The sequence below is a fragment of the Protobothrops mucrosquamatus genome, unplaced genomic scaffold, assembly GCF_001527695.2.
Source record: "Protobothrops mucrosquamatus isolate PMUCROS unplaced genomic scaffold, P.Mucros_1.0 scaffold1146, whole genome shotgun sequence".
In the NCBI taxonomy this organism is placed as follows: Eukaryota; Metazoa; Chordata; class Lepidosauria; order Squamata; family Viperidae; genus Protobothrops; species Protobothrops mucrosquamatus.
Window position 1 is genome coordinate 328,799 of NW_015387362.1, and position 19,248 is coordinate 348,046.

The 19,248-nt window shown below is 38.4% G+C and overlaps 1 protein-coding gene across 1 annotated transcript; it reads left to right on the plus strand.

Annotated features, from left to right (window-relative positions):
• The first annotated feature begins 1,370 nt into the window (after positions 1–1,370).
• Positions 1,371–17,303, plus strand: CENPI (centromere protein I). Its single transcript, XM_029284962.1, has 20 exons — positions 1,371–1,563; positions 2,411–2,545; positions 2,628–2,746; positions 2,911–3,018; positions 3,756–3,804; positions 4,193–4,239; positions 4,936–4,995; positions 5,630–5,773; positions 6,274–6,429; positions 6,879–6,999; positions 7,807–7,898; positions 8,639–8,756; positions 8,845–8,909; positions 9,467–9,564; positions 9,702–9,837; positions 10,582–10,706; positions 13,276–13,324; positions 13,972–14,205; positions 16,129–16,170; positions 16,668–17,303. Exons 1-20 carry the CDS (start codon positions 1,371–1,373, stop codon positions 16,788–16,790), a joined length of 2,214 nt encoding a protein of 737 aa, XP_029140795.1. The 3' UTR covers positions 16,791–17,303.
• The last annotated feature ends 1,945 nt before the right edge of the window (positions 17,304–19,248 follow it).

Here is a 19,248-nt window from a genome sequence, read left to right on the forward strand (position 1 = left end):
GCCTCTCCCACCCCTGTGCCTTCTCTAGGCAGTGTGTGTACTACAACTCCCATCATCCAATCCTCGCCTGGCCTGTTAAGCTCCCCGATTTAGCATTTTAAACAAGGTGATGGATAGCCTGGCCTCCAGGTCTTGTTTATGAGGTTCAGAAAGGCTTGTTGTGCCGTTCATCAAAGCCGTGTTTCTTCTCTGGATTGCCTTAAACAACAAGATTCTGGAAATCCTTGAATGCAGTTTGCAAATATGCGGAACAATCTGCCTCCAGAAGTTGTGAATGCTCCAACACTGGAAGTTTTTAAGAAGAGGTTGGACAACCATTTGTCTGACGTGGTATAGGGTTTCCTGCCTGAGCAGGGGGTTGGACTAGATGACCTCCAAGGTCTCTTCCGACTGTGTCCTGTTGTTGTTAAAAATGCAAACTTGACTGGGAAAGGGAGAGATGTAATCCATAGATTTGCCACTGACGTAGTGGAGAGTACTGAATTAAAATAAAAAAATATGTGTGGCCCCAGAATTGACTTTCATTAGTTGCTGGCTAGAAAAGCAGATAAATTGCAGATTTTATTTAAGTTCCTTTCCCTTTGAAGATCAGTCAGAGGCAAGCAGTAACCTGCCTGTAAAGATGAAAGGAGCTGGGACTCAGCATTAGCAGGAGGAGATTAAAAAGGTCCCTGGTGGGATCATTTTTATTTATTTTTTTGATTTATATTATATTTCCCTGCCAATAATAGTGCCCATCTTCTGGTTAATATAATCTACCTTTGGGTATGTTTAGCTGTGTTTGGCAATGAACTTGTAGTTGTTAATGCTGTCATATGTTGAATATATAGATCATTTGTGTCTGTACCTATAAAAATAATTGATCCTCTTGTGATCATTGTTTTTAATTTTTTTTATAATACTCTAAACTGCTCAGAGCCTCTGAAAAATGGAGTTGTATATAAATTGTATGAATAGAAGATATATTGTAACTAGAGTTACCATAATACCCCTCCTGGGAATAAGGGTAATTGTAGGAAAATGCACTACTTAAGACTGATACTATAATAGAATTGTTTATAAATATGGACTGTTTATTTTATAACAATAGTACCAATATTAATATATAAACCTAGCTTCAGATTCTCTACAAAGAAAAAGCCTTTTTTATCTCCAGTTGTTTTATTTTTAGTTTGCTTAGGAATGCATTCCCATAGTTTAGTTTTATCATATTATTTTTGTGAGTTTATAATCTAAAGATGGCTTTCTGTCTTTTCCAGGTAGTTCTTTCAGTATGGATGCCCCAGTTTAACATGGTTGGACACAGCGTTATTTCTGGCAAATGAAAATAATCGATCCTATTTGCATTTCGATGTTTGGAATTGAAAAGGATGAAGAGAGTAGGTGATAAAAAGCAAAAGCAGAATTTACCAGTTACTTCTAGTAAACAAACTGATATAGCCACCTGGATAGCAAATGGCAGCCAAAGTACCCAGGAACATAAAGACCATAAAATATCTTCTAATGAAGAGACAGACTCCATCCAGGATCCTTTTGAAGAAGCACTGATCTTCTTGAGAAAAAGTAAGAATAAAAGCAGGGCTAAGTGTTTAATGCCCTAAAACAAAGAAAATGTCTAAAGCAGATCTGCCAGGTGTCTCTCTGGATCAAAAAAGGCTACTATAAATCTGATAGTGTACCTGAGTTTCATTACTGTCTTTTAGCAGTGCATTATTTTCAACAGAACACAATTCTACTGTGTACATCTTAACTTAATGGTTATCTATTTTAATTAATTTTAAATTGGATGCTTTATTCAAATACTGTAAAATGATAAAATATCTATCTTGGATTAGCACTATGATGTTTGTGTCTAGATTGTGGCTGTTTTCAAATACTTGGTTTGGCAGCACACATAAGAATGTAAATACATTTTAAAAAAAAGACCTTACTTTATACTATATGTATTTATGCTCCTTATTAGAATAGATGGGTAGCATAAGTTTTAATGTTCACTCAATAAAGGCCTCCTTCAATAGTTGAATTCACTGTGAGATGTTCTTTATGGATCATATTGGTCATAGTATATATTAACACTTTTCCAGGTAAACAACAAATATCTTTTTACAAGCGATACATTTTCTAATGAAGGTTCGTTTTGTAGGAAATATTTTGGTGTTTTATTTCTTTTTATTGGTACTGAGTTAAACTTCCAGTCAATTGTGACCTTTTCTATATGTGTTATTTTTCTCTTCTAAATTGCCTAGAGTCAATAAAGACTTGGGTGGGCTCAAAATTGAATTAAATGAATAAATATTTTGGGAGAGTGAAACTTGATGGTGAAGTAAGCAAGTGGGCAGATTCTCCTGTGAGATGCTTGCTACTCATGAGAATTGCACTTACTTTCATGTTTTGATTTTTTTTTTTCTAGTTAAAGATCATACTACCCTGAAGAATGAAGCTTTGCAGAAACACTTATTAAGAGTGGAAAAGATTGCCCAAGAAAGAGGCTTGACTCCAGAAGAAATTGATGCCTTGCTGAGTATAGCACTCAGCGGCAAGTTTGGTAAATATATATCTATATCTTTCTCCTTGTGTTTCTTGGGTGTTTCAGTACTTAACCCTTTTAAAAAATTAATCTCTTCCAGCTGAAGTGATAAACATTCGACTGTTGAAGAGCCTGATTCCCATTTCAGCAATAACAGAGGATTCAATTGTTTCAGCTGTTTCATTACTTTGTGTTGGCAAATGTTCTCGTAATACTCAGGTAACTTGGGAAGCGTGTACTGATATCTTGGATCTTAATAATATTTTCACTAGTATAGTGTATTCTATTGACGTCTACAGTTCTTTTATATCTTTCTGCTCTAATTACTTATACTATGAGCCATATTTGTATGAACTGACCAATTCCTGTTTTCTTCCCATTAGGTTCTTTTCTTAAAATGGTTAATTGCAATGTATGATTTCATTGATCATAAAGAAAAGATTAATGCACTCTATGGGTTCTTCTTCAACTTCTTACAGGATGAAAAATTGGTAAGATAGAAATTAATAATGTTTTTTTTTTTTAAAAAAAAAAAAGATTTCCTGGATATTGTGTAATAGGGATGAGCAGATTCAGATTCAAAAATGCTTCAAAGGAAGAATGCAACACAATCTGTGGCTCTTTAAAAGACACTGTAGCTTTAAGGAGTTTTAGACTGTTTCTATGTTGATATGCCAACAAACTTTTTGCCTTGGAATCCAAAGAACTATGTAATGCCTAACTCCTTACTTGGGTTGTAATCAAAGATTTGGTCCTTGGTTGATGGAAAAGGAGTATAATTAGGTAATTAGAAAGGTTTTTTTTAAGGCACAAAAATACCAACTGGGGCCACATACTGCATGCAGCCATGCTTTTTGTGTCTCTCAGAGTGAGAAGATCTAAAAACATGTGTCCTTTTCCCATTGGGAGGAACAGCAAGGAGTGAATAGGCATTTAAAGAATTGCAGATGTTTAAGTCTCCCATTTCAGTTCCTGAAACTCCTAAAATCACTCCTAGATTGGGCCAACCCTGTCTGCTTTTACAGTGCTAGCCCAGTCGTGGGGTTTAGCGCTTGCTGCGATCCTGAAGCTGATGTTTTTAAGGTACTGAAAGTCAAATTGTCCAATATAATGCCACTAATGTGTCCTAAGTTTTAAAAGAAATGCTAACTCCTTACGTTGTTTTGGAGAAGTGTAAAGCATAGACTGTGCCCAATTATACATTTCTTTGATATATTTTTTTCTGTAGTGCCCCTTCGTCTGCCATCTGCTATATTTGCTGACCAGAAGACAAAATGGTGAGATGATAATTGGAATCAGAATGTCTAATGTGTTTTCAAAAGAAAGTATTTTTTTCTTATTGTCTTAAAGGCTTTCAGATAATATAGGTATTTTTTTTATTTTTCATTGCTAGTCTATTCTGTTGACTTGAATTACTTGCAAAAGGGTTTTTTTGTTGTTGTTTTTAAAAGAAACTGTTCAAATCTTTTGTGCTCTAAATTACAAGATTATAATACAGAGAATAAAGAAGGTAGTCAATTTTGCTTATATATGCTATTCTAGCCCAAGTCTAGTATGTTCATCTCTTAGAATAAAAGTTCCTTTTCCTTTTTATATCTAGCTTCATCAAGGCCAGAATATAAATTCTTAAAACATCAAATAATTAGACAATGTTTATCTTTCTAGTAAAACCTTTCCGCGTCCGACGACTCTTGGATCTAAGAACCAAGATGGTGAGTTATTTGAAATTAATGTCATGTGAAGTACAATTTATAAAATTTAAATCTCACGTTTGCGACAGGGTAGCTTTTGTACATTGTAAAAGCTAATCAGTATCCAGTATTTATTTATTTCCACTTTTTATCCCAGTTTTCATTTCTTAAGTTGATATATATATATATATATATATATATATATATATATATATATATATATATATATATATATATATATATATATATATATATATATATATATATATATATATATATATATATACCAATACCAAAAACACACACACACACATATATATTTAAAAATCTAGTTAAAACTATTGATATGTTAAAGTCACTGACACCCATTATCTATCATTACATGACTAGCAAGTTACATTTTAAGAAGTGTAATATAACAGTATAAAAGGATCTAATGTTCTAATTGCTGATTAAGAGTTTGCTTGAGAAGTAATGCAATCTTTGCTCTGCAAGCAACAATGTCCTGTATGTTTAATCCATAAACGAGAGGGTGCACACCAGGGGTTAATGTTAGTAGAGACTAGATTATCATTAGATTCTACTTCTCTTTTCACAGATCAGGATTTAGAATAATCCTCAGCTTCCTACATTTGTAGGTTATAATAAGAGGGCTTTAGTTTCATTCTTTCCCAGCACTTAACTTTGGACTTTGTTTTTGTTCCTATTTTTACTCAGGGATCAGAAGCTCCGTTGCTGGCTCTTCTCTTAACGTATAAAAGCTTTGCGCCAAGCATGGTGTATTCAGATTTGTTACAAAACAAAACGGTGAGGGAAATGATGACTGAATTGGAGGCTATTCTTTGCTTTCTCTGTGAGAGGACCACCCCACGTTCCTACGTTCTTTATGATTGCAAGAAGGAACATTTGGTGTGCATGTGTGTGTAGTTATAACCTGTAGGCCAGAGGAGTGAGCCAACTTTGAAACAGAAGATGAAGATTCTTCCTGTACAATCCTTTCTGAAATAATCTCATGTCTTTATACGAGAGGTCTTCAAACGTGGCCCTTTTATGACTTGTGGACTTCAACTCCCAGAATTCTTCAGCCAGGCACGCTGGCTGAGGAATTCTGGGAGTTGAAGTCCACAAGTCATAAAAGGGCCAAGTTTGAAGACCCCTGCCTTTATACCAAAGAGTTGGTAACTTGAGTACCGTTAAAATTGTATATATATGAATGAATGACTTTAATGAAAATAGTAATCACTGAATGGTGTTGAATGGTCTTCTGCCCAGCAAACTCTTTGTTTTACCAATCTAAACATTTTGAAAAGGAAAGCTTGCGTGTGTCTGTAATTCCACATGTGAATACACACGCATAGACATATACATAGATACATGCTGTTTAACCTGCTCTTTTTAATCCTGGATGAAGGCAACTTTCACTTTCACCTCTTCCCAGATGCGATTTAAGAATACAGAAAACCTGTGGAAAAATGCAATTAGTAACATAAAGCAACGGATTTCTGGCCTTTCGCCAACATCTCAGCCAGTTTTAGCATTTCAGCCCCCAAAGAAAGTAAGTTCCTTTAGATTGTTTAAATGCAGTTCCTAGTTTGTGATTGTGTGTCAAGTTTTCATTGATGCTTTTGGCTGTATTGACAGTCAATGCCTTCTAGGCTATTCCCGCTTAGATTGTTCCTGTTTATAATTCACGATCAATTTGTTTGCCAACCATGTTCCATTACAATAGTAACTGATTTCTTAATACTTCATCTTTTTTTTTCTCATTCTCCTCTTTTAACCTCTACATAGATATTGGGGGGAGGGGGTTTCATATCGTTTAATTTTCCTGATTTCTTCTAATTTAACTAATTCAATTGAGTATGCAAAGGCTCTGGATGTTTCTCTCCTCTGATTTGCTTCTACCTTGAATTTCCATATTGAATATAGCTGTGTGCGTTTATAAGGATGGAGATGATCCATTAAGGAAATCATATTTAGGAAAGAGTAATACTATAAGATCACAATCGAATTATATCTATGAATTGCTAGGGTTGGATTTTTGCTTTTTTGTAGGAATGGAATCCAAAATTGATGTTACCTGCGTGTAACAAGAACTTGGCTCAGAGTTCAAAGGCCAAACGTAAGGATTTCAAGAGTCATCCTGAATCCTTCCCCGTGCAGCATCTGCAGAACTTCTCCCAGCTTTTGGAGAACATGCAATATTTAGAAGTAAGTGGCTGATATCAAAGTGAGCAGAGGGGAGGGGAGCGCAAGGGCTTGGCTTAGCCCCCTGAAGCCTGTTAATAGGCTGCAATAATAAATGCCTGGCTAATCTAATGCCCATCAAATAAGTCTAAAATGGATCACAGTTTTTTGAAAGACATGAAAGTACACGATAGTTACAATGTATTGTAAAAACATGAACTTGTATTCAGGATTATTGTACACTCCTGATCATTTTGATGTGTACTCTGGGCAGTTTTCTTTTTTAACTAGAGCCAGAGGGGGAAATGTTTTCTAAACAAAACTGAAGAAGTAAATACCATTAAGTTACTGTAGCAATTAAAGCAGCTTCCGAGTGTTTGTTTAAAAATTGATTAAGAAACAAAGAAGCATTAGCTCAACACTGTCTACAGTACATGTTAGTTGACAATGTCTTCTCCTGATTGCTTTCATAGCTTCCTTCCCAAATAGGCTCGGTGTTAGGAAATCGGGTGTTACTCCACTACATTAATTGTGTCACGGATGATGTCGTTTACCAGAGGATGTACTACTGGCTGGGCCAAACATTCAGAGAAGGTAGGGGGACTCATCCTTGTGCTTTGTGCCATCTAAGGGAAAATCAATTACAAGTAGTCATCCAATACACAGCAGTTACAGCAGTCAAACGGACGAGAGAGAACACAGCAGCAAAAGCCTCCCCTTTTATACTCAGGCTCTTAAAGGGATACACACACCTGCTGAGTCATTCCTATTATTGCATCATCCACCTTATATTGCATTACATCATTACATAATTTATTTATTTTATTCAATTTTTATCCCGCCCTTCTCCTTACCGGACTCAGGGCGGCTGACAGCCTTATAAAACAGATACTACAATAAATACTAATTTAAAACCAAATTAAAAAGAAATATTTACTATGGCCTATATAATTAAAATTTCACTTAAAACCCCACTAAAAATTCCCTAGGCCAATCCCGCTTGTTGGAAGANTGATCAAAATTCAGCCGCTTGGCCACTGACTCATATTTATGACCGTTGCAGTGTCCCTGGGTCACGTGATTATCTTTGGCAACCTTCTGACAAGCAAAGTCAAGGGGGAAAGCAGATTCAATTAACAACCAAGTTACTAACTTAAAAATTGTAGCGATTCACTTAACTGTGGCAAGAAAGGCCGTAAAATGGGGCAAAACTCAACAAGTGTTTCGCTGAGCAGTGGAAATGTTGGCCTTGATTGTGGTTGTAAGTCAAGGACTACCTGTATGCTAAAAACACAAACTGTTGCTTGCACACGTAAGGGCTTATTATTTCTCGGAGAGGCAAGGAAGAAGAAAGGATTCTATTCAGACAATTTTTTCTCCTGTTTCTTATTTATAATGCAGAATGCCCTTGGATTAAGATTGAAAACCAGAAATACGAACTGGAATTCAAAGAATTCTTGAGCACAGTTTTGGAAGCGGAATGCTTCTTGCAGGTTAGTTTTATGCCTATTATCTTTCCCAAAAGAATATTTTTGCCCTTGCGTCACCAGAGTATGTATTGGAATGTCAGGATTCCCTATTCACGGAACCAGAGGGCATAGAATGGGACACGCAGAGACCTCGGCACGGTTGGGGGCATTGGGGAAGATTATGATGGATGTGGGAACGTATGGTGGGAGACTGGGGGCGAGCCACTTGTAGTGAAGGCGGACCAGGTGTCTCATACTAGTTCTGCATTCCGGCCCCCAAGTCTCAGCCCTTTTCCCTGATGTGGCAGTCTTTATGTCCTTAATAAAGGCTCCTTTATCACAGGTGAGAGGGCTGACCTGGCTGGGTTCAAAGGGAGGGTTCTTCTATTGGAAATATGCCCAGCTAGATTTTGGGTGTGGCATCAGCTGAGACTCCACAGTACCAGTCAGTGTTAGTTGGGCATGAGAGGTCCCACACTCTATCCCTATTATGCGGGGTTCTGCGGGATTTGGTACTCTCTCCACTCCTATTTAAAATCCACAGGAAGCCTCTGGGTGAGATTATTCATCACCATAAGGTTGAGGTATCATCAGAGATACCAGAGATGAATCATCTCCATGTTAGGTGTCTCCTTTCCTGGATGCCGTTGATGTCTTGTCTCAATATGGACAATTAAGAATTGGCTGCCCAGGAGAGAGTAGGAGTAGGAGAACCTACTTGGAAGAAAATCTGGGTTTCCCTGATGGGAGTTTGTGCTTTTCAGGAGGGCTTCTCATCTTGTGAAGAATTTTTGTACCAAAGCCTGCCCTTCTGGGATGGTTGCGTCTGTAGGTCACAAGTCCTGCAGATGATCAGCTGGATCCCCCTCAGCACCTTCTCAGGTATGCGATGCAGACCCAGCCAATTTTTCCCTGTTCCGCAGTCGAGAGCGGCTGCCTTCAAAACCACTCTTTGCTTTTTCACTTTCAGAAATGAAAGCTTATCTCTGCAAGCCGTTGATGCAGCTGTTTTTCACCTCCTCTCTTTATTTTAAGGTAAATGAAGGGGGCCCCTGAATAGATGTTTTGACACAACAAACTTGATTTATGCTGTGCTAAAGGAATGTGCCATCTGCCGACTATCCTTCTCCCAAAACGTTAACAATTTTTATACCAAGCTGCAGGAAGCAATATTTGGGTTCACTAAATAACTTATGGCTACTTATGCCAAAAGAAGCGTGCAGTTTTCTCTTGCATACATTTGTGCAATGAGGTAGAATCAAGGTTTAGGGGGGAAAGAGAAACGGGAACACATTGCCCATAAAAACAGCAAAAATACAAATCCAGTATCGTTTAACTTAAAAATCCCTTTTTTTAAAAAAAAAATATCTACCTGTAGTCATGCTTTTATCATTTTGTTGACTTTGCAAAAAATTTCTTGCTCCACTACTGTCTTCTGATTGCTGTCTTTTTTCTTTTTTCTTTTTCTTTTTTGCTGCGGTCTGTCTGTCTCCCGATCATCTCTCTATAAAATTAGTATAGCACAGCATAGTTCCTTAAGACTGAATTGCAGCTATTCAATATGTGTTTTTTGTGCCCTTGTTCCTCCATAGTGCAGTGTTCTTGAAAGCCTGAGGGAACTGCTACTAAACTGGCTGAATTGGCATTTCTTGCAACCAGACGTGTCATCCGAGTTAAGTGTAGATGTCCTGTAAGTATCATCTTTTTAAAAAGTGGTCCCACCTGTTTTGCACTATGATTTCCATCTGGAAGATGGAAAAAAAAGTACTTGTACGCAAAAGGTATTTCCAATGTGAATGTTCATGCTTGTGTCTCGTTCTGCTGCAGGAATACTTCTGTTTCAAGCTTGGTTAATTCTATAGCAGAACTCATCCGATTTGTTGGCCGGCTTTCAACCATTGCTCTGCACTTGGAGAACAACTCTGCTTTTTTAATGCACTTCATTCTGGATTTCTATGAAATAGTATGTAAGCTAGTCTCACTATAAATTTGTTCCAAGCATACAGATAATGCACTTTGATAGTATTGGTGAGGAGATTCCAATAGATGTGTTGGATATGTTCACCGCTTGAGTTATTTGTAGAAATAATAAAGGCAGGATACAGACAGAGAAGGAAGGAAGGAAGGAAGGAAGGAAGGAAGGAAGGAAGGAAGGAAGGAATTTAAAGGATTCAAACCCTTTTGTTCATACTGAACCCATTATTTTTTCTTAGAACAATGTTTCTCCAGTTTCAGAAAGATTGCAGCCAAGGGAGCCTAAACAAAAAAAATGAATCTGCTCAGGATAGCAGTAAAAGCAACTAAACAACATTTAAAACATAACACTCAAACTATTACAAACAATAATGATTTGAAGATTTTACTAAATTTCAAGCAAATGAAGTATCTCAAACCTAACACATTTGGTATCTAGTGCTCTAAAAGATTTACACTATTAAGTAGCACCAATTGGAACGGTCTTCTCCAATAAATAGATGAAAAAAATTCCAAACGTTTCTGTACAGGAGAAAGGTCCAATAGTACCAGCCAATCTCATTACTCTATGTTTTTTTTTTATCTATACTAAATCTGTATTAAGTTTTGCACATTGATTAGAGCCCAGTGTGAATATGTGGATGACAAGGATATGATATTCTCTCAAATTTTTATATGTAAATACTGTACTGAAAGCAGAACACTGAACACCGAAATCCCTTCCCTACTCTAGGTATGTGATATGTTTCAGACGTACAAGGTCCCTTTGCTTATGATCCCTCCTGCAGGAGTTTTCTACCCAGCACTGCTTAGCTTGGATTCTGTCACAGTGGATCAGCTGTGCTACATCATGTTCAGGTATTGACACGGCCTTTGTTTTTCTTCCCTACGCTAGGAATAATTCCCATATTTTTATCTTTCAAACCATTTGGGAGACCATCATCTCTTTGGTTCTGGATAAGCCAGTACACAATTGAGCCCAAAATTTATGTTGCTGTGTGAGGAATTTGTTAAGTGAGTTTCGCCCCATTTCTATGACTTTTCTTGCCACGTTTGTTAAGTGAATCAGTTGTTAAGTGAGTAACCCGGTTGTTAAGTGAATCTGATTCCACAAACTTTGCTTGTCAGCAGCTTGCAAAAGGGGATCACGTGACCCCGGGACACGGCAACCGTCATAAATTGCCTATGAGAGAGAAAAACAGGCTCTACTTCGGCCTATGAAAAAACATTTCAGAGCCAGAGGTCAAATGCCAACGTGCATGGCTTGCATTTTAAAGAATCTGTTGACTTAGCTTGAGAATTGTTCTCTGAGACCCCTACACTTGTTATTTTATGTCGAATTAGGAAGAAATATCTTTTCATCGCCTCATCGTTTCCTTCCCTAAAATGCTAGCATTGTGCCAAGATCAGCTTCCTTTGGCCAAGAAGCCAGGGCTTAAATCTGACAAACAAGATAGTTATAGGAATGAATTCCCAGTTGAAGATCTTATTTCTCTTAAACCTTACTGTTGCCTTGGTTACTGGCTTTCATGCTTTTTTCCCCACGAAGAGTGTCTGAAAGGGACAGAATAGTCTCAGACAGGGATTCCGTATGGGCTTGTAAGCGATCTCTGTGAAATTAGAGTAATTTTTTTAATATTAAATAGCGCTGCACAAACATCATATCGGTCAAATCTGACCTGATTTTACGGACAGATAAGTCTCAAAATTCCAAGAATAATTTCGGTGAAGCTTGTAATTGTGTAGAACATAGTGATGTTACTTGGGGACACGAAGCCCTGTTTGCAAGTGGACAGCAAAGAACTGGGTTGTTGAGGTCAACTGTGACTCTGGATTTGTTTTTATACAAGGCTCGTGGCTTAACAAGGTCGTTGTTCAGCAGTTTTGCTTCTAATACTTGCATCTGAGAACTCGCCAGTTGCTGAATACCATGTTAGGATTCTTTAGGTTACTTGCCTCCTCTCAAAAGCTACCTGGAAAGAAGCATTCTGGGAGTTATACTGAAAATTACATTCATTACATGGAAGAGTACTTGGGGCTTATTATGGAGTGATTTCCAGTTTCTATAGTGATTGAACGATGTACTGTCGTTCCTCCAGATGAAGTTGTGTCCTGCCTTCTGCATTAGATGCATAGTGTTAGAAGTAAGTCTTCATCCTGGTTCATCCAAGCAGGGAATAAATAAGCAAACATGGCGACTGCTTTGGGAAGAAGGTTACAGTTTATTGCAGAAGATGGTCTTTGCAAGAAGCAGCAGAGGAGAAGAAAGAGGGAGCACATGGGCAGAAGGTCTTTTTATACCCTCTAGCCCTGCTTGGAATAGTTTCCTGTTCCTGTGGCATGAACTTTGAGGCTATTTCTGAGTGTTTTTCTAGGCCTTGATATCTGTGGTTTAATCCCATTATCATATCCTGCTTCCCAGGTGATGGGGCTAATGACTCTCCTGCTTCCCAGGTGATGGGGCTAATGACTCTTGAGAGCTTCTAAACAGAACTCTAGGGACCGAGGTTTGAAGGACTACCAAGGTGTAGACGTATACATATTCTGGTCGATGACGGGACCCGTTTCTCTACTCCGGTCCAAACCAAAGACGAAAAGTTTTTTACGAAAATTTTTAGGAAAACCACTTGTTATAGAAAGAAAGACGGAAAAATTATAAAGGAAGAGACCCGATTCTTCCCACAATAGCCTGTTGGGTTTCATGGTCTTCTTATACAGTACAGGTAGCGACCGTTACAGCAGCACTGAAAAAAGTGACTTATGACCGTTTTTCACACTTAATGGCCATTGCAGCACTCTCTCCCCCCCCCCCCCCCAGGGTCACACGATCCAGATTCAGATGCTTGGCAACTGGTTCATATTTATGACTGGCTGCAGTGTGCTGGGGTTATCTGATCACTGTTTGTGACTTTCTGAAAAGCGAAGTCAATGGGGAAGCCAGATTCCTTTAACAACTGTGGCAAGCAAGGCCTAAAATGGGATAAAACCCGGTTAACACGCTCTCACTTAGCAACAAAAAAATGTTGGGCTCAATTATGGTTGTAAGCTGAGGACTTCCTTTACATAGATCCTGTGGTGAAAAACGATCGGTGTGCCCTATCTGGCATTTGTCTTGCCAGAGTCGGAATGGCTTCAGAACTTTAAAAAGGGCTCTCAAATTCCATTTTGCATTCTGTACCAAATCCAGCTGGTTGGAAAGAAGAACTGTCTTGAATGGCTCCTGTATTTTTATCTTCGGGTTTCTGTTCTGAAATCATGGGAAAACACCAGTGATTTCCATAAAACCGGACAGGAAAGGTTTCTTGATGCCTGACATGTTGGGAATGGGACCAGCAATGCAAGTAGTCAGCTATCTTTTTTTTAGCCATCGCTTATGGGTTGGAATTTTAAAAAATACTCAAAAATCTCTTCTTTGTTTCTATTTCAGGTATCGAACCAATTTGGTAGCTGCTAAAGAATATCTACAAGCTAAGAAGGTACAATAAAATAAGGCACAATGGCTGCTATGTCATTGCCACAATACAGTAATTAACTTTTGTCTGCCTTATTTATTTATTTATTTATTTATTTATTATTTAAATTTATATACCGCCCTATCTCCCTTACGGGACTCAGGGCGGTGAACAGGCAATAATAAAAATCACAATAAATATTAAATAAAAGCCTGCTCTAAAATACCCCATATAAAAACCCCTACCAAAACACAATCAAAACTACGCCAGGCCGGCCGCATGGAACAGATGGGTTTTCAAGGCTCGGCGGAAGAGGCGCAGGTCCGCAGTTGTACGTAGGTCGGGGGGGTAGGTCATTCCAGAGGGCAGGAGCTGCCACAGAGAAGGCTCTCCCCCTGGGGGTCGCCAGCCGGCATTGACTGGCCGACGGCACCCTAAGGAGGCCCTCTCTGTGGGAGCCTTACCTTTCCAATTTGTTTTCCCAAAGTTACTGTACCTGTTCAAAGATGCCATGCTTTTTTTCTGGCTTTGCCTGAGAAAGCAATTTCTGCCTTTCCCCTTTTTCCCTTTTCCCACGATCCGAGTCTGGTATTCTGTAAGTAACGCAAACAGTCGCTTTTAGCAAGAGTTAAAGAGCTATTTGCAAACCTTGTCTTCCTTGATCCTCTCAGCCATCACTGGGGATCAGGTTTAGCAACGAGATTTGCCAAGAATACAACCAATATATAACAAGCATGGTCGGATGCCTGTGGACCTCAAACGTCTTCCAGAAAGACTTCCACCCTCAGGGGATTCGTATGGAGCCCGAAGTGCTGGAGAAGACCTTGGTGCAGGACTCCAGGAAGGCCTTGAACATAGTGTACCATCCTGCCTTGACAGGTTATGCTATGCTCTTTGTGCAGCAGGTAAATGGAGGTTTTTATCTTTCAGTACCATCTTCCCTATTTTGTCAGGTTTTGTTTACTGAATGCACCCAAACCTTTGCTGGGTTCTTCACTAGTCTTCATTGTGTCATTTTTTTTATTCATTGGCATGGTGTGGTCAAGCTGCAACTATGCTTTAAAACTTCAAGCTTGCATTTGCTTCTCAAGAATAAGTTTGAGATTCTATCTATCTACCTATCTATCTATCTATCTATCTATCTATCTATCTATCTATCTATCTATCTATCTATCTATCTGTCGTCTATCATCTATTTATCTATATATCTATCCATCCTTACAGCTGTATATCTATATATTTATATCACATTTCTAAACTATCCATGTCCTACAAAGAGTTAGATTCAACTCTCAGCTGTAGAAGCTCGCTGGCAGACATTGGCCCGTTAAGACATAGGTTTCATGATTGCTTTTGTCCAGTACCCTATTAATTTTACTTTCTTTCTTTGGGACTTAAAAAGGGGTTTTCGTGCTGCTTTTATCACAGTCAACTATTCTATTTACAGTTAGGGACTAAGCCCAATATGATACATACTCTGAATAATCTAACTTTATTCCTTAAAAAAAAAAGAAGTTTAAAGAAATTTAGAAGCTGTGAAGATTTTTCCATGGAGGTGCCCTGGTTCCCTCCGAGATCCATATTTCTTTTTCCTAAGTAATAAGAAACAGAATTAAAGGTTAATATTTATAGAAACGTGCATTATTTTTAGGCAAGGCATCAACATTATCATCCTGTTTTCTTATGTAGACAGATTAATTATGCTAATTTGTACATGCTGACATGAATTGTGATCTCTCATCAATCTAGCTGCTCTTAATATGTAGGACCAGCCTTTATTTAGGGAGAAAAGATGGTAGGAAAAATTTCCCAAATGTTGGTTTACCTCCACTGAGGGAGTCTCTCATCTCCAGAAAACAAACTACAGCCACTCCCTTTGAAGAGTTCAACATACTTGAGGAGGTACAGACCTCAGCATATTTTTTTTGTTTTGCTGAAGAGCATTATTTTTATTCCTGATGAGATGTCTGTCAAAGGAAGTGTTTCTAGCTCCCGATAGTATCTATAATACATCAGAGCTATGCAGTGAGATCCCATCTCTTAGGAGCACTATAGAAAACTAACATTTTGATCCTTCTTTCTAAATTTGGTGAAAGCAGATTTGTCATGAATGAGCATTCCTCTTCAATTGCTAAAGACAAAACTGCCTTTTGGGGATCTGGCAATTGCTAGCTTCAGTGCCTGGTAGGCACATTCAGTTTTCTGACAGAGACAGAAATTGCCTTAAGCTGAAAATGACCGATAGGATTGGTTATTTAATAAATCACTATAATATGAAATAGAGATATCCTTGAAAAGAGATGGAAGAATAAGGTGAGGAACACTACTGAAGACAGAAATAGTGAGAAGCTCATTGCAGAGAATTAAATGTCCCCAGCAATTCAGTCTATAGTGGAATGGCAATTGCTTAGCGGCAGTAAGAGTTATCTGTTCTGTAAGTGGCCTAGATTTATTTTATTGTATTTTATTTTATTTTTGATTCACTGAAGTTCCTCATGTTGAACTCAAGGAGACTCAGGTGTTTTTTCTAAAATCAGTCTAATACAAACCAACTTGTATAGGGCCATTATAAAATGCCAGGTTTGCATTCACGTATCCTAATTTCATGGCATGGCTTAAGCGATATAGATATACCTGATTTTATTTTTTTTTAGAACCCAAAAAGCATCATTATGATACCTTTTGTCCTTCAGCAGTATCATGTTCTCCAAAAGGGCAAGTTTTTGATGTAGTTTCTAGGCCGTGTTAACCAATAACTTTCTTAAATATCTTCTCAAGGCTCACGAAACAATTTAATTTTTTTTCATTGTCCTTTTTTTTCCCCCCAGGAACAATCAGAACACAAAATCCAAGACATCAAGCTAATTCAGGTAAAAAGTCATACATTTTGGAAACGACTAAATTTCTTGGGAAGTTTGCTGTGTTGTAACCAATTTGGCAGTGCTTCTGAGAACAACAGTGAAACGATTCCACGCTGCTAGGTTTGAATTACAGAATACTGGTACTTCTAGGGTCTTGCTTTAGTAAATTGATCTGTGAATTAAGAGGCTGCACAGAAAATGAGTGGATATTGTATGGCAAAGAAGTACGGCGTGGGGGCCTAGAGTTGGTGCTCTCGCCTCACGATCAGGAAGCTATGAATTTAATCCTAGGTAGCAGGCAGATATTTCTCTTTCTGGGTGCAATGAGTTATTGTCTGCTGCTAACTCCATGTAGGTGTCAGGAAGGGCATCCAGCCAGTAAATGCTTGAGCTCCATTCAGTTGCCCCAACTCCACCCGGATGCAAGGAATTACAGGGTCGTAACAAAAAAAAAAGGAGAGTTTCTTTACCTGGAGATGTAAACTACTCTAATGCTTTATCTGCAGGGGAGGAGATGGTACTGGTACTTGGAATATCTATACGCCCAAGAGTTACAAGGCTTGAAAGTCTTCATTGAAAGCAGCATCACGCGTGCGGCTCGACCTCCTCAAACAAAACCAGATAACTAATTGGGTATTGAAGATTGACTCTTGTGAATGGATTTCTTCTCACCTTCTGTCAAAGCTAAACTTGGATTCTAATGGACTCCTGTTTCTGAAGAGAGGGATCCCTTCAGTGCCGATAGCCGTACATAGCTCTTGGTGACAATAGTAGCACACACAAAGATATTTGCCCAGCTGATGTTTGTGACATTAAATCTTTCATCTTTGGCCTGGAGACTACAAACTTAACTCTCGTGAAAGAAATAGAGCGTGCCTAATTCCTGTTGCTAACTTTTTGCTTCGTTTTGGACTTAAGCAACCCGATTCAATTCATTATTGCAAACATTCAGGCAAATTATAGCAGGATTTTCCAGCGTTTGACCACTTTTGGACAGAAACTGTGACCATTCTTTGGACAGCTAAATTGTCATCTTTCATTGATAATCCCAAAGCCCCCCCCCCACAACAGTCTTAGACTTGTAGATAACTGTAAATGATTGTATAGAACTTATTTATGCACAAAATGCTCTGTAATATAAAATAAACATTGTTTGGCTTTGGTTTGTACAGTGAAACCTCCATTTTATGAATTTCGGTTTTCTGAATATTGCACATGGTGGATGAAATTCTGTTGTAATTTGTGGAATGACATCATTTGTACGAAGACATTCTGAAAAAAATATAAATCACAGTTTCTTGGTCTGATGTACTCATATTTTTAACCAAGGTCTTTGTTTTTTGTTTATTTCCTTTTAAACCAGCTAATGCCACAAAGTCTTCAATTTCCTCATTCATTAAGTGTTCAATAGTATTTCGAGGCTTTGTAAAATCAAATCTACATCATCAGCAAAGGTCCTCAATTTGTAAGCCTCTTTTTAAATTTTCAAACCAATAATTTTCTCACCCTGTCTAATGTCTCTAGAACTAAAATAAAAAGCAAAGGAGAGAGAGGATGTTTTGTCCTCTTCTGTGTATTACGTGGTTTAATGAAACAAATTATGTTAACAATGCCATTAATAATAATATGCACATTCTAGGGCAGGGATCCCCAACCACTCGGACGCAATCTACTACCAGGCTTTGAGCCGTTTGCAACTGGGATGCAGAAGTGGTGGGGCGATGATGTGCACACACATCCCCACTTGTGCAAGCAGCAGGCCAGCCCACTCTAGTTGCGCGAGCAGTGTGCGTGTGTGCCTGCCACTTATGCAAATAGAGCAGTGCATATACGTGCCTGCTACTCGCACTGACCCATCCATTCCCCCCTCCCCGATCCACAAAGCCAGGGAGGTGGAAGAACTCTGTTCTAGGGTATGTATCTTGATTTAATCCTTTGAATAAAATTCTCTCCCAAATCCATGTCTTCCAAAACTGTAAACATAAAAGACCACGTTGTCAAAAGCTTTCCCTGCATTCAGAAAAAAATCAGTGCCGCTTGCTTCTCATTACGTTGTTGTAGATACTCTTATTATATCCAATGTAGTTCTCACATTATCTCTTTCGGTAAGAACCCACACTGACCCTCAGGAATAAGATCCTGTAAAATTTTCTTTAATCTATCAGCCAGTATTGATGTAAATATTTTAGTCAAGTTAACTTTGGCAATAAAGCAATATTAGCCTCTTTCTAAGATTCTGGCACAGCAGATCCCTGCAAAATAGAACTCATCGTGCTTTTAAGCGGATGCAAAAGTTGGCCTTCTGAACATTTGTGGTATGAGCTTGTTATTTTGTCAGGCCCTGGTGCCTTCTCTATTTTGACCTTTTTAATAAATTCTAATATTTCAAACGTCGTAGAGCTACTCGTATATTTTTCTGAGATTGTGAAAACTTCTGTAAATTCTTGTTTTTTCAAATATTCCATTTTTTCCCCAGAGATACCTCACTTTTGTACAAATTTGCATAAAAATTGTGAAAGGATTTCCAAATGCTGCCATTATCTGTTAACACAGTATCGCGTTACTGGTAGAAATTACAATAAAAGAAAAGAAAGAGGACTATCTGGTTGATAACGAAGAGAGGAAAAGAGAGCCTTACCTTTTTGCCGAACGGTCGACACGAGTAAGACCGGATGAACACAAAGACGAGACGTAGGGATCACGATACTTATTTAGTCCTTAGGGACAAAATTCTTTCCACGTCGACCTAGGCAAACCTCTTGACTTTGGTTTAAAACAAAGCTTGACGGGAGGGCGGTTGGTCTCCTGAGGCCTTTTGATTTTTCACATCCAGTGTACCAAGAAAATGGCTTAAAGTTCTTGGCTTCTTCCTCTCACCCTTCCGTCCAACTGGCCCCAGATCAGACTTTGATAACAAGCCTAGTCTGACTTACAGCATTGTTTCTTTTTATATCTTGTGATTCACTTTCATCTTTAGGCAATCTGAGCTCCCAGCTCCGACAGCAATTCTTGTAACAGCCTGGCTTTCACACAGCTTGGTGTTCAAAGCCAAAGGTGGACCGTTCTCACAAATAGCAGATAGCAGCT

Excerpts from the sequence above, each read along its gene's own strand:
- CENPI (XM_029284962.1), top strand. The coding sequence starts at position 1,371 with ATGAAGAGAGTAGGTGATAAAAAGCAAAAGCAGAATTTACCAGTTACT. Across the intron at positions 2,747-2,910 it reads AATGTTCTCGTAATACTCAG|GTTCTTTTCTTAAAATGGTT; the intron begins GTAACTTGGGAA and ends TCTTCCCATTAG. Across the intron at positions 7,000-7,806 it reads GGGCCAAACATTCAGAGAAG|AATGCCCTTGGATTAAGATT; the intron begins GTAGGGGGACTC and ends TTTATAATGCAG.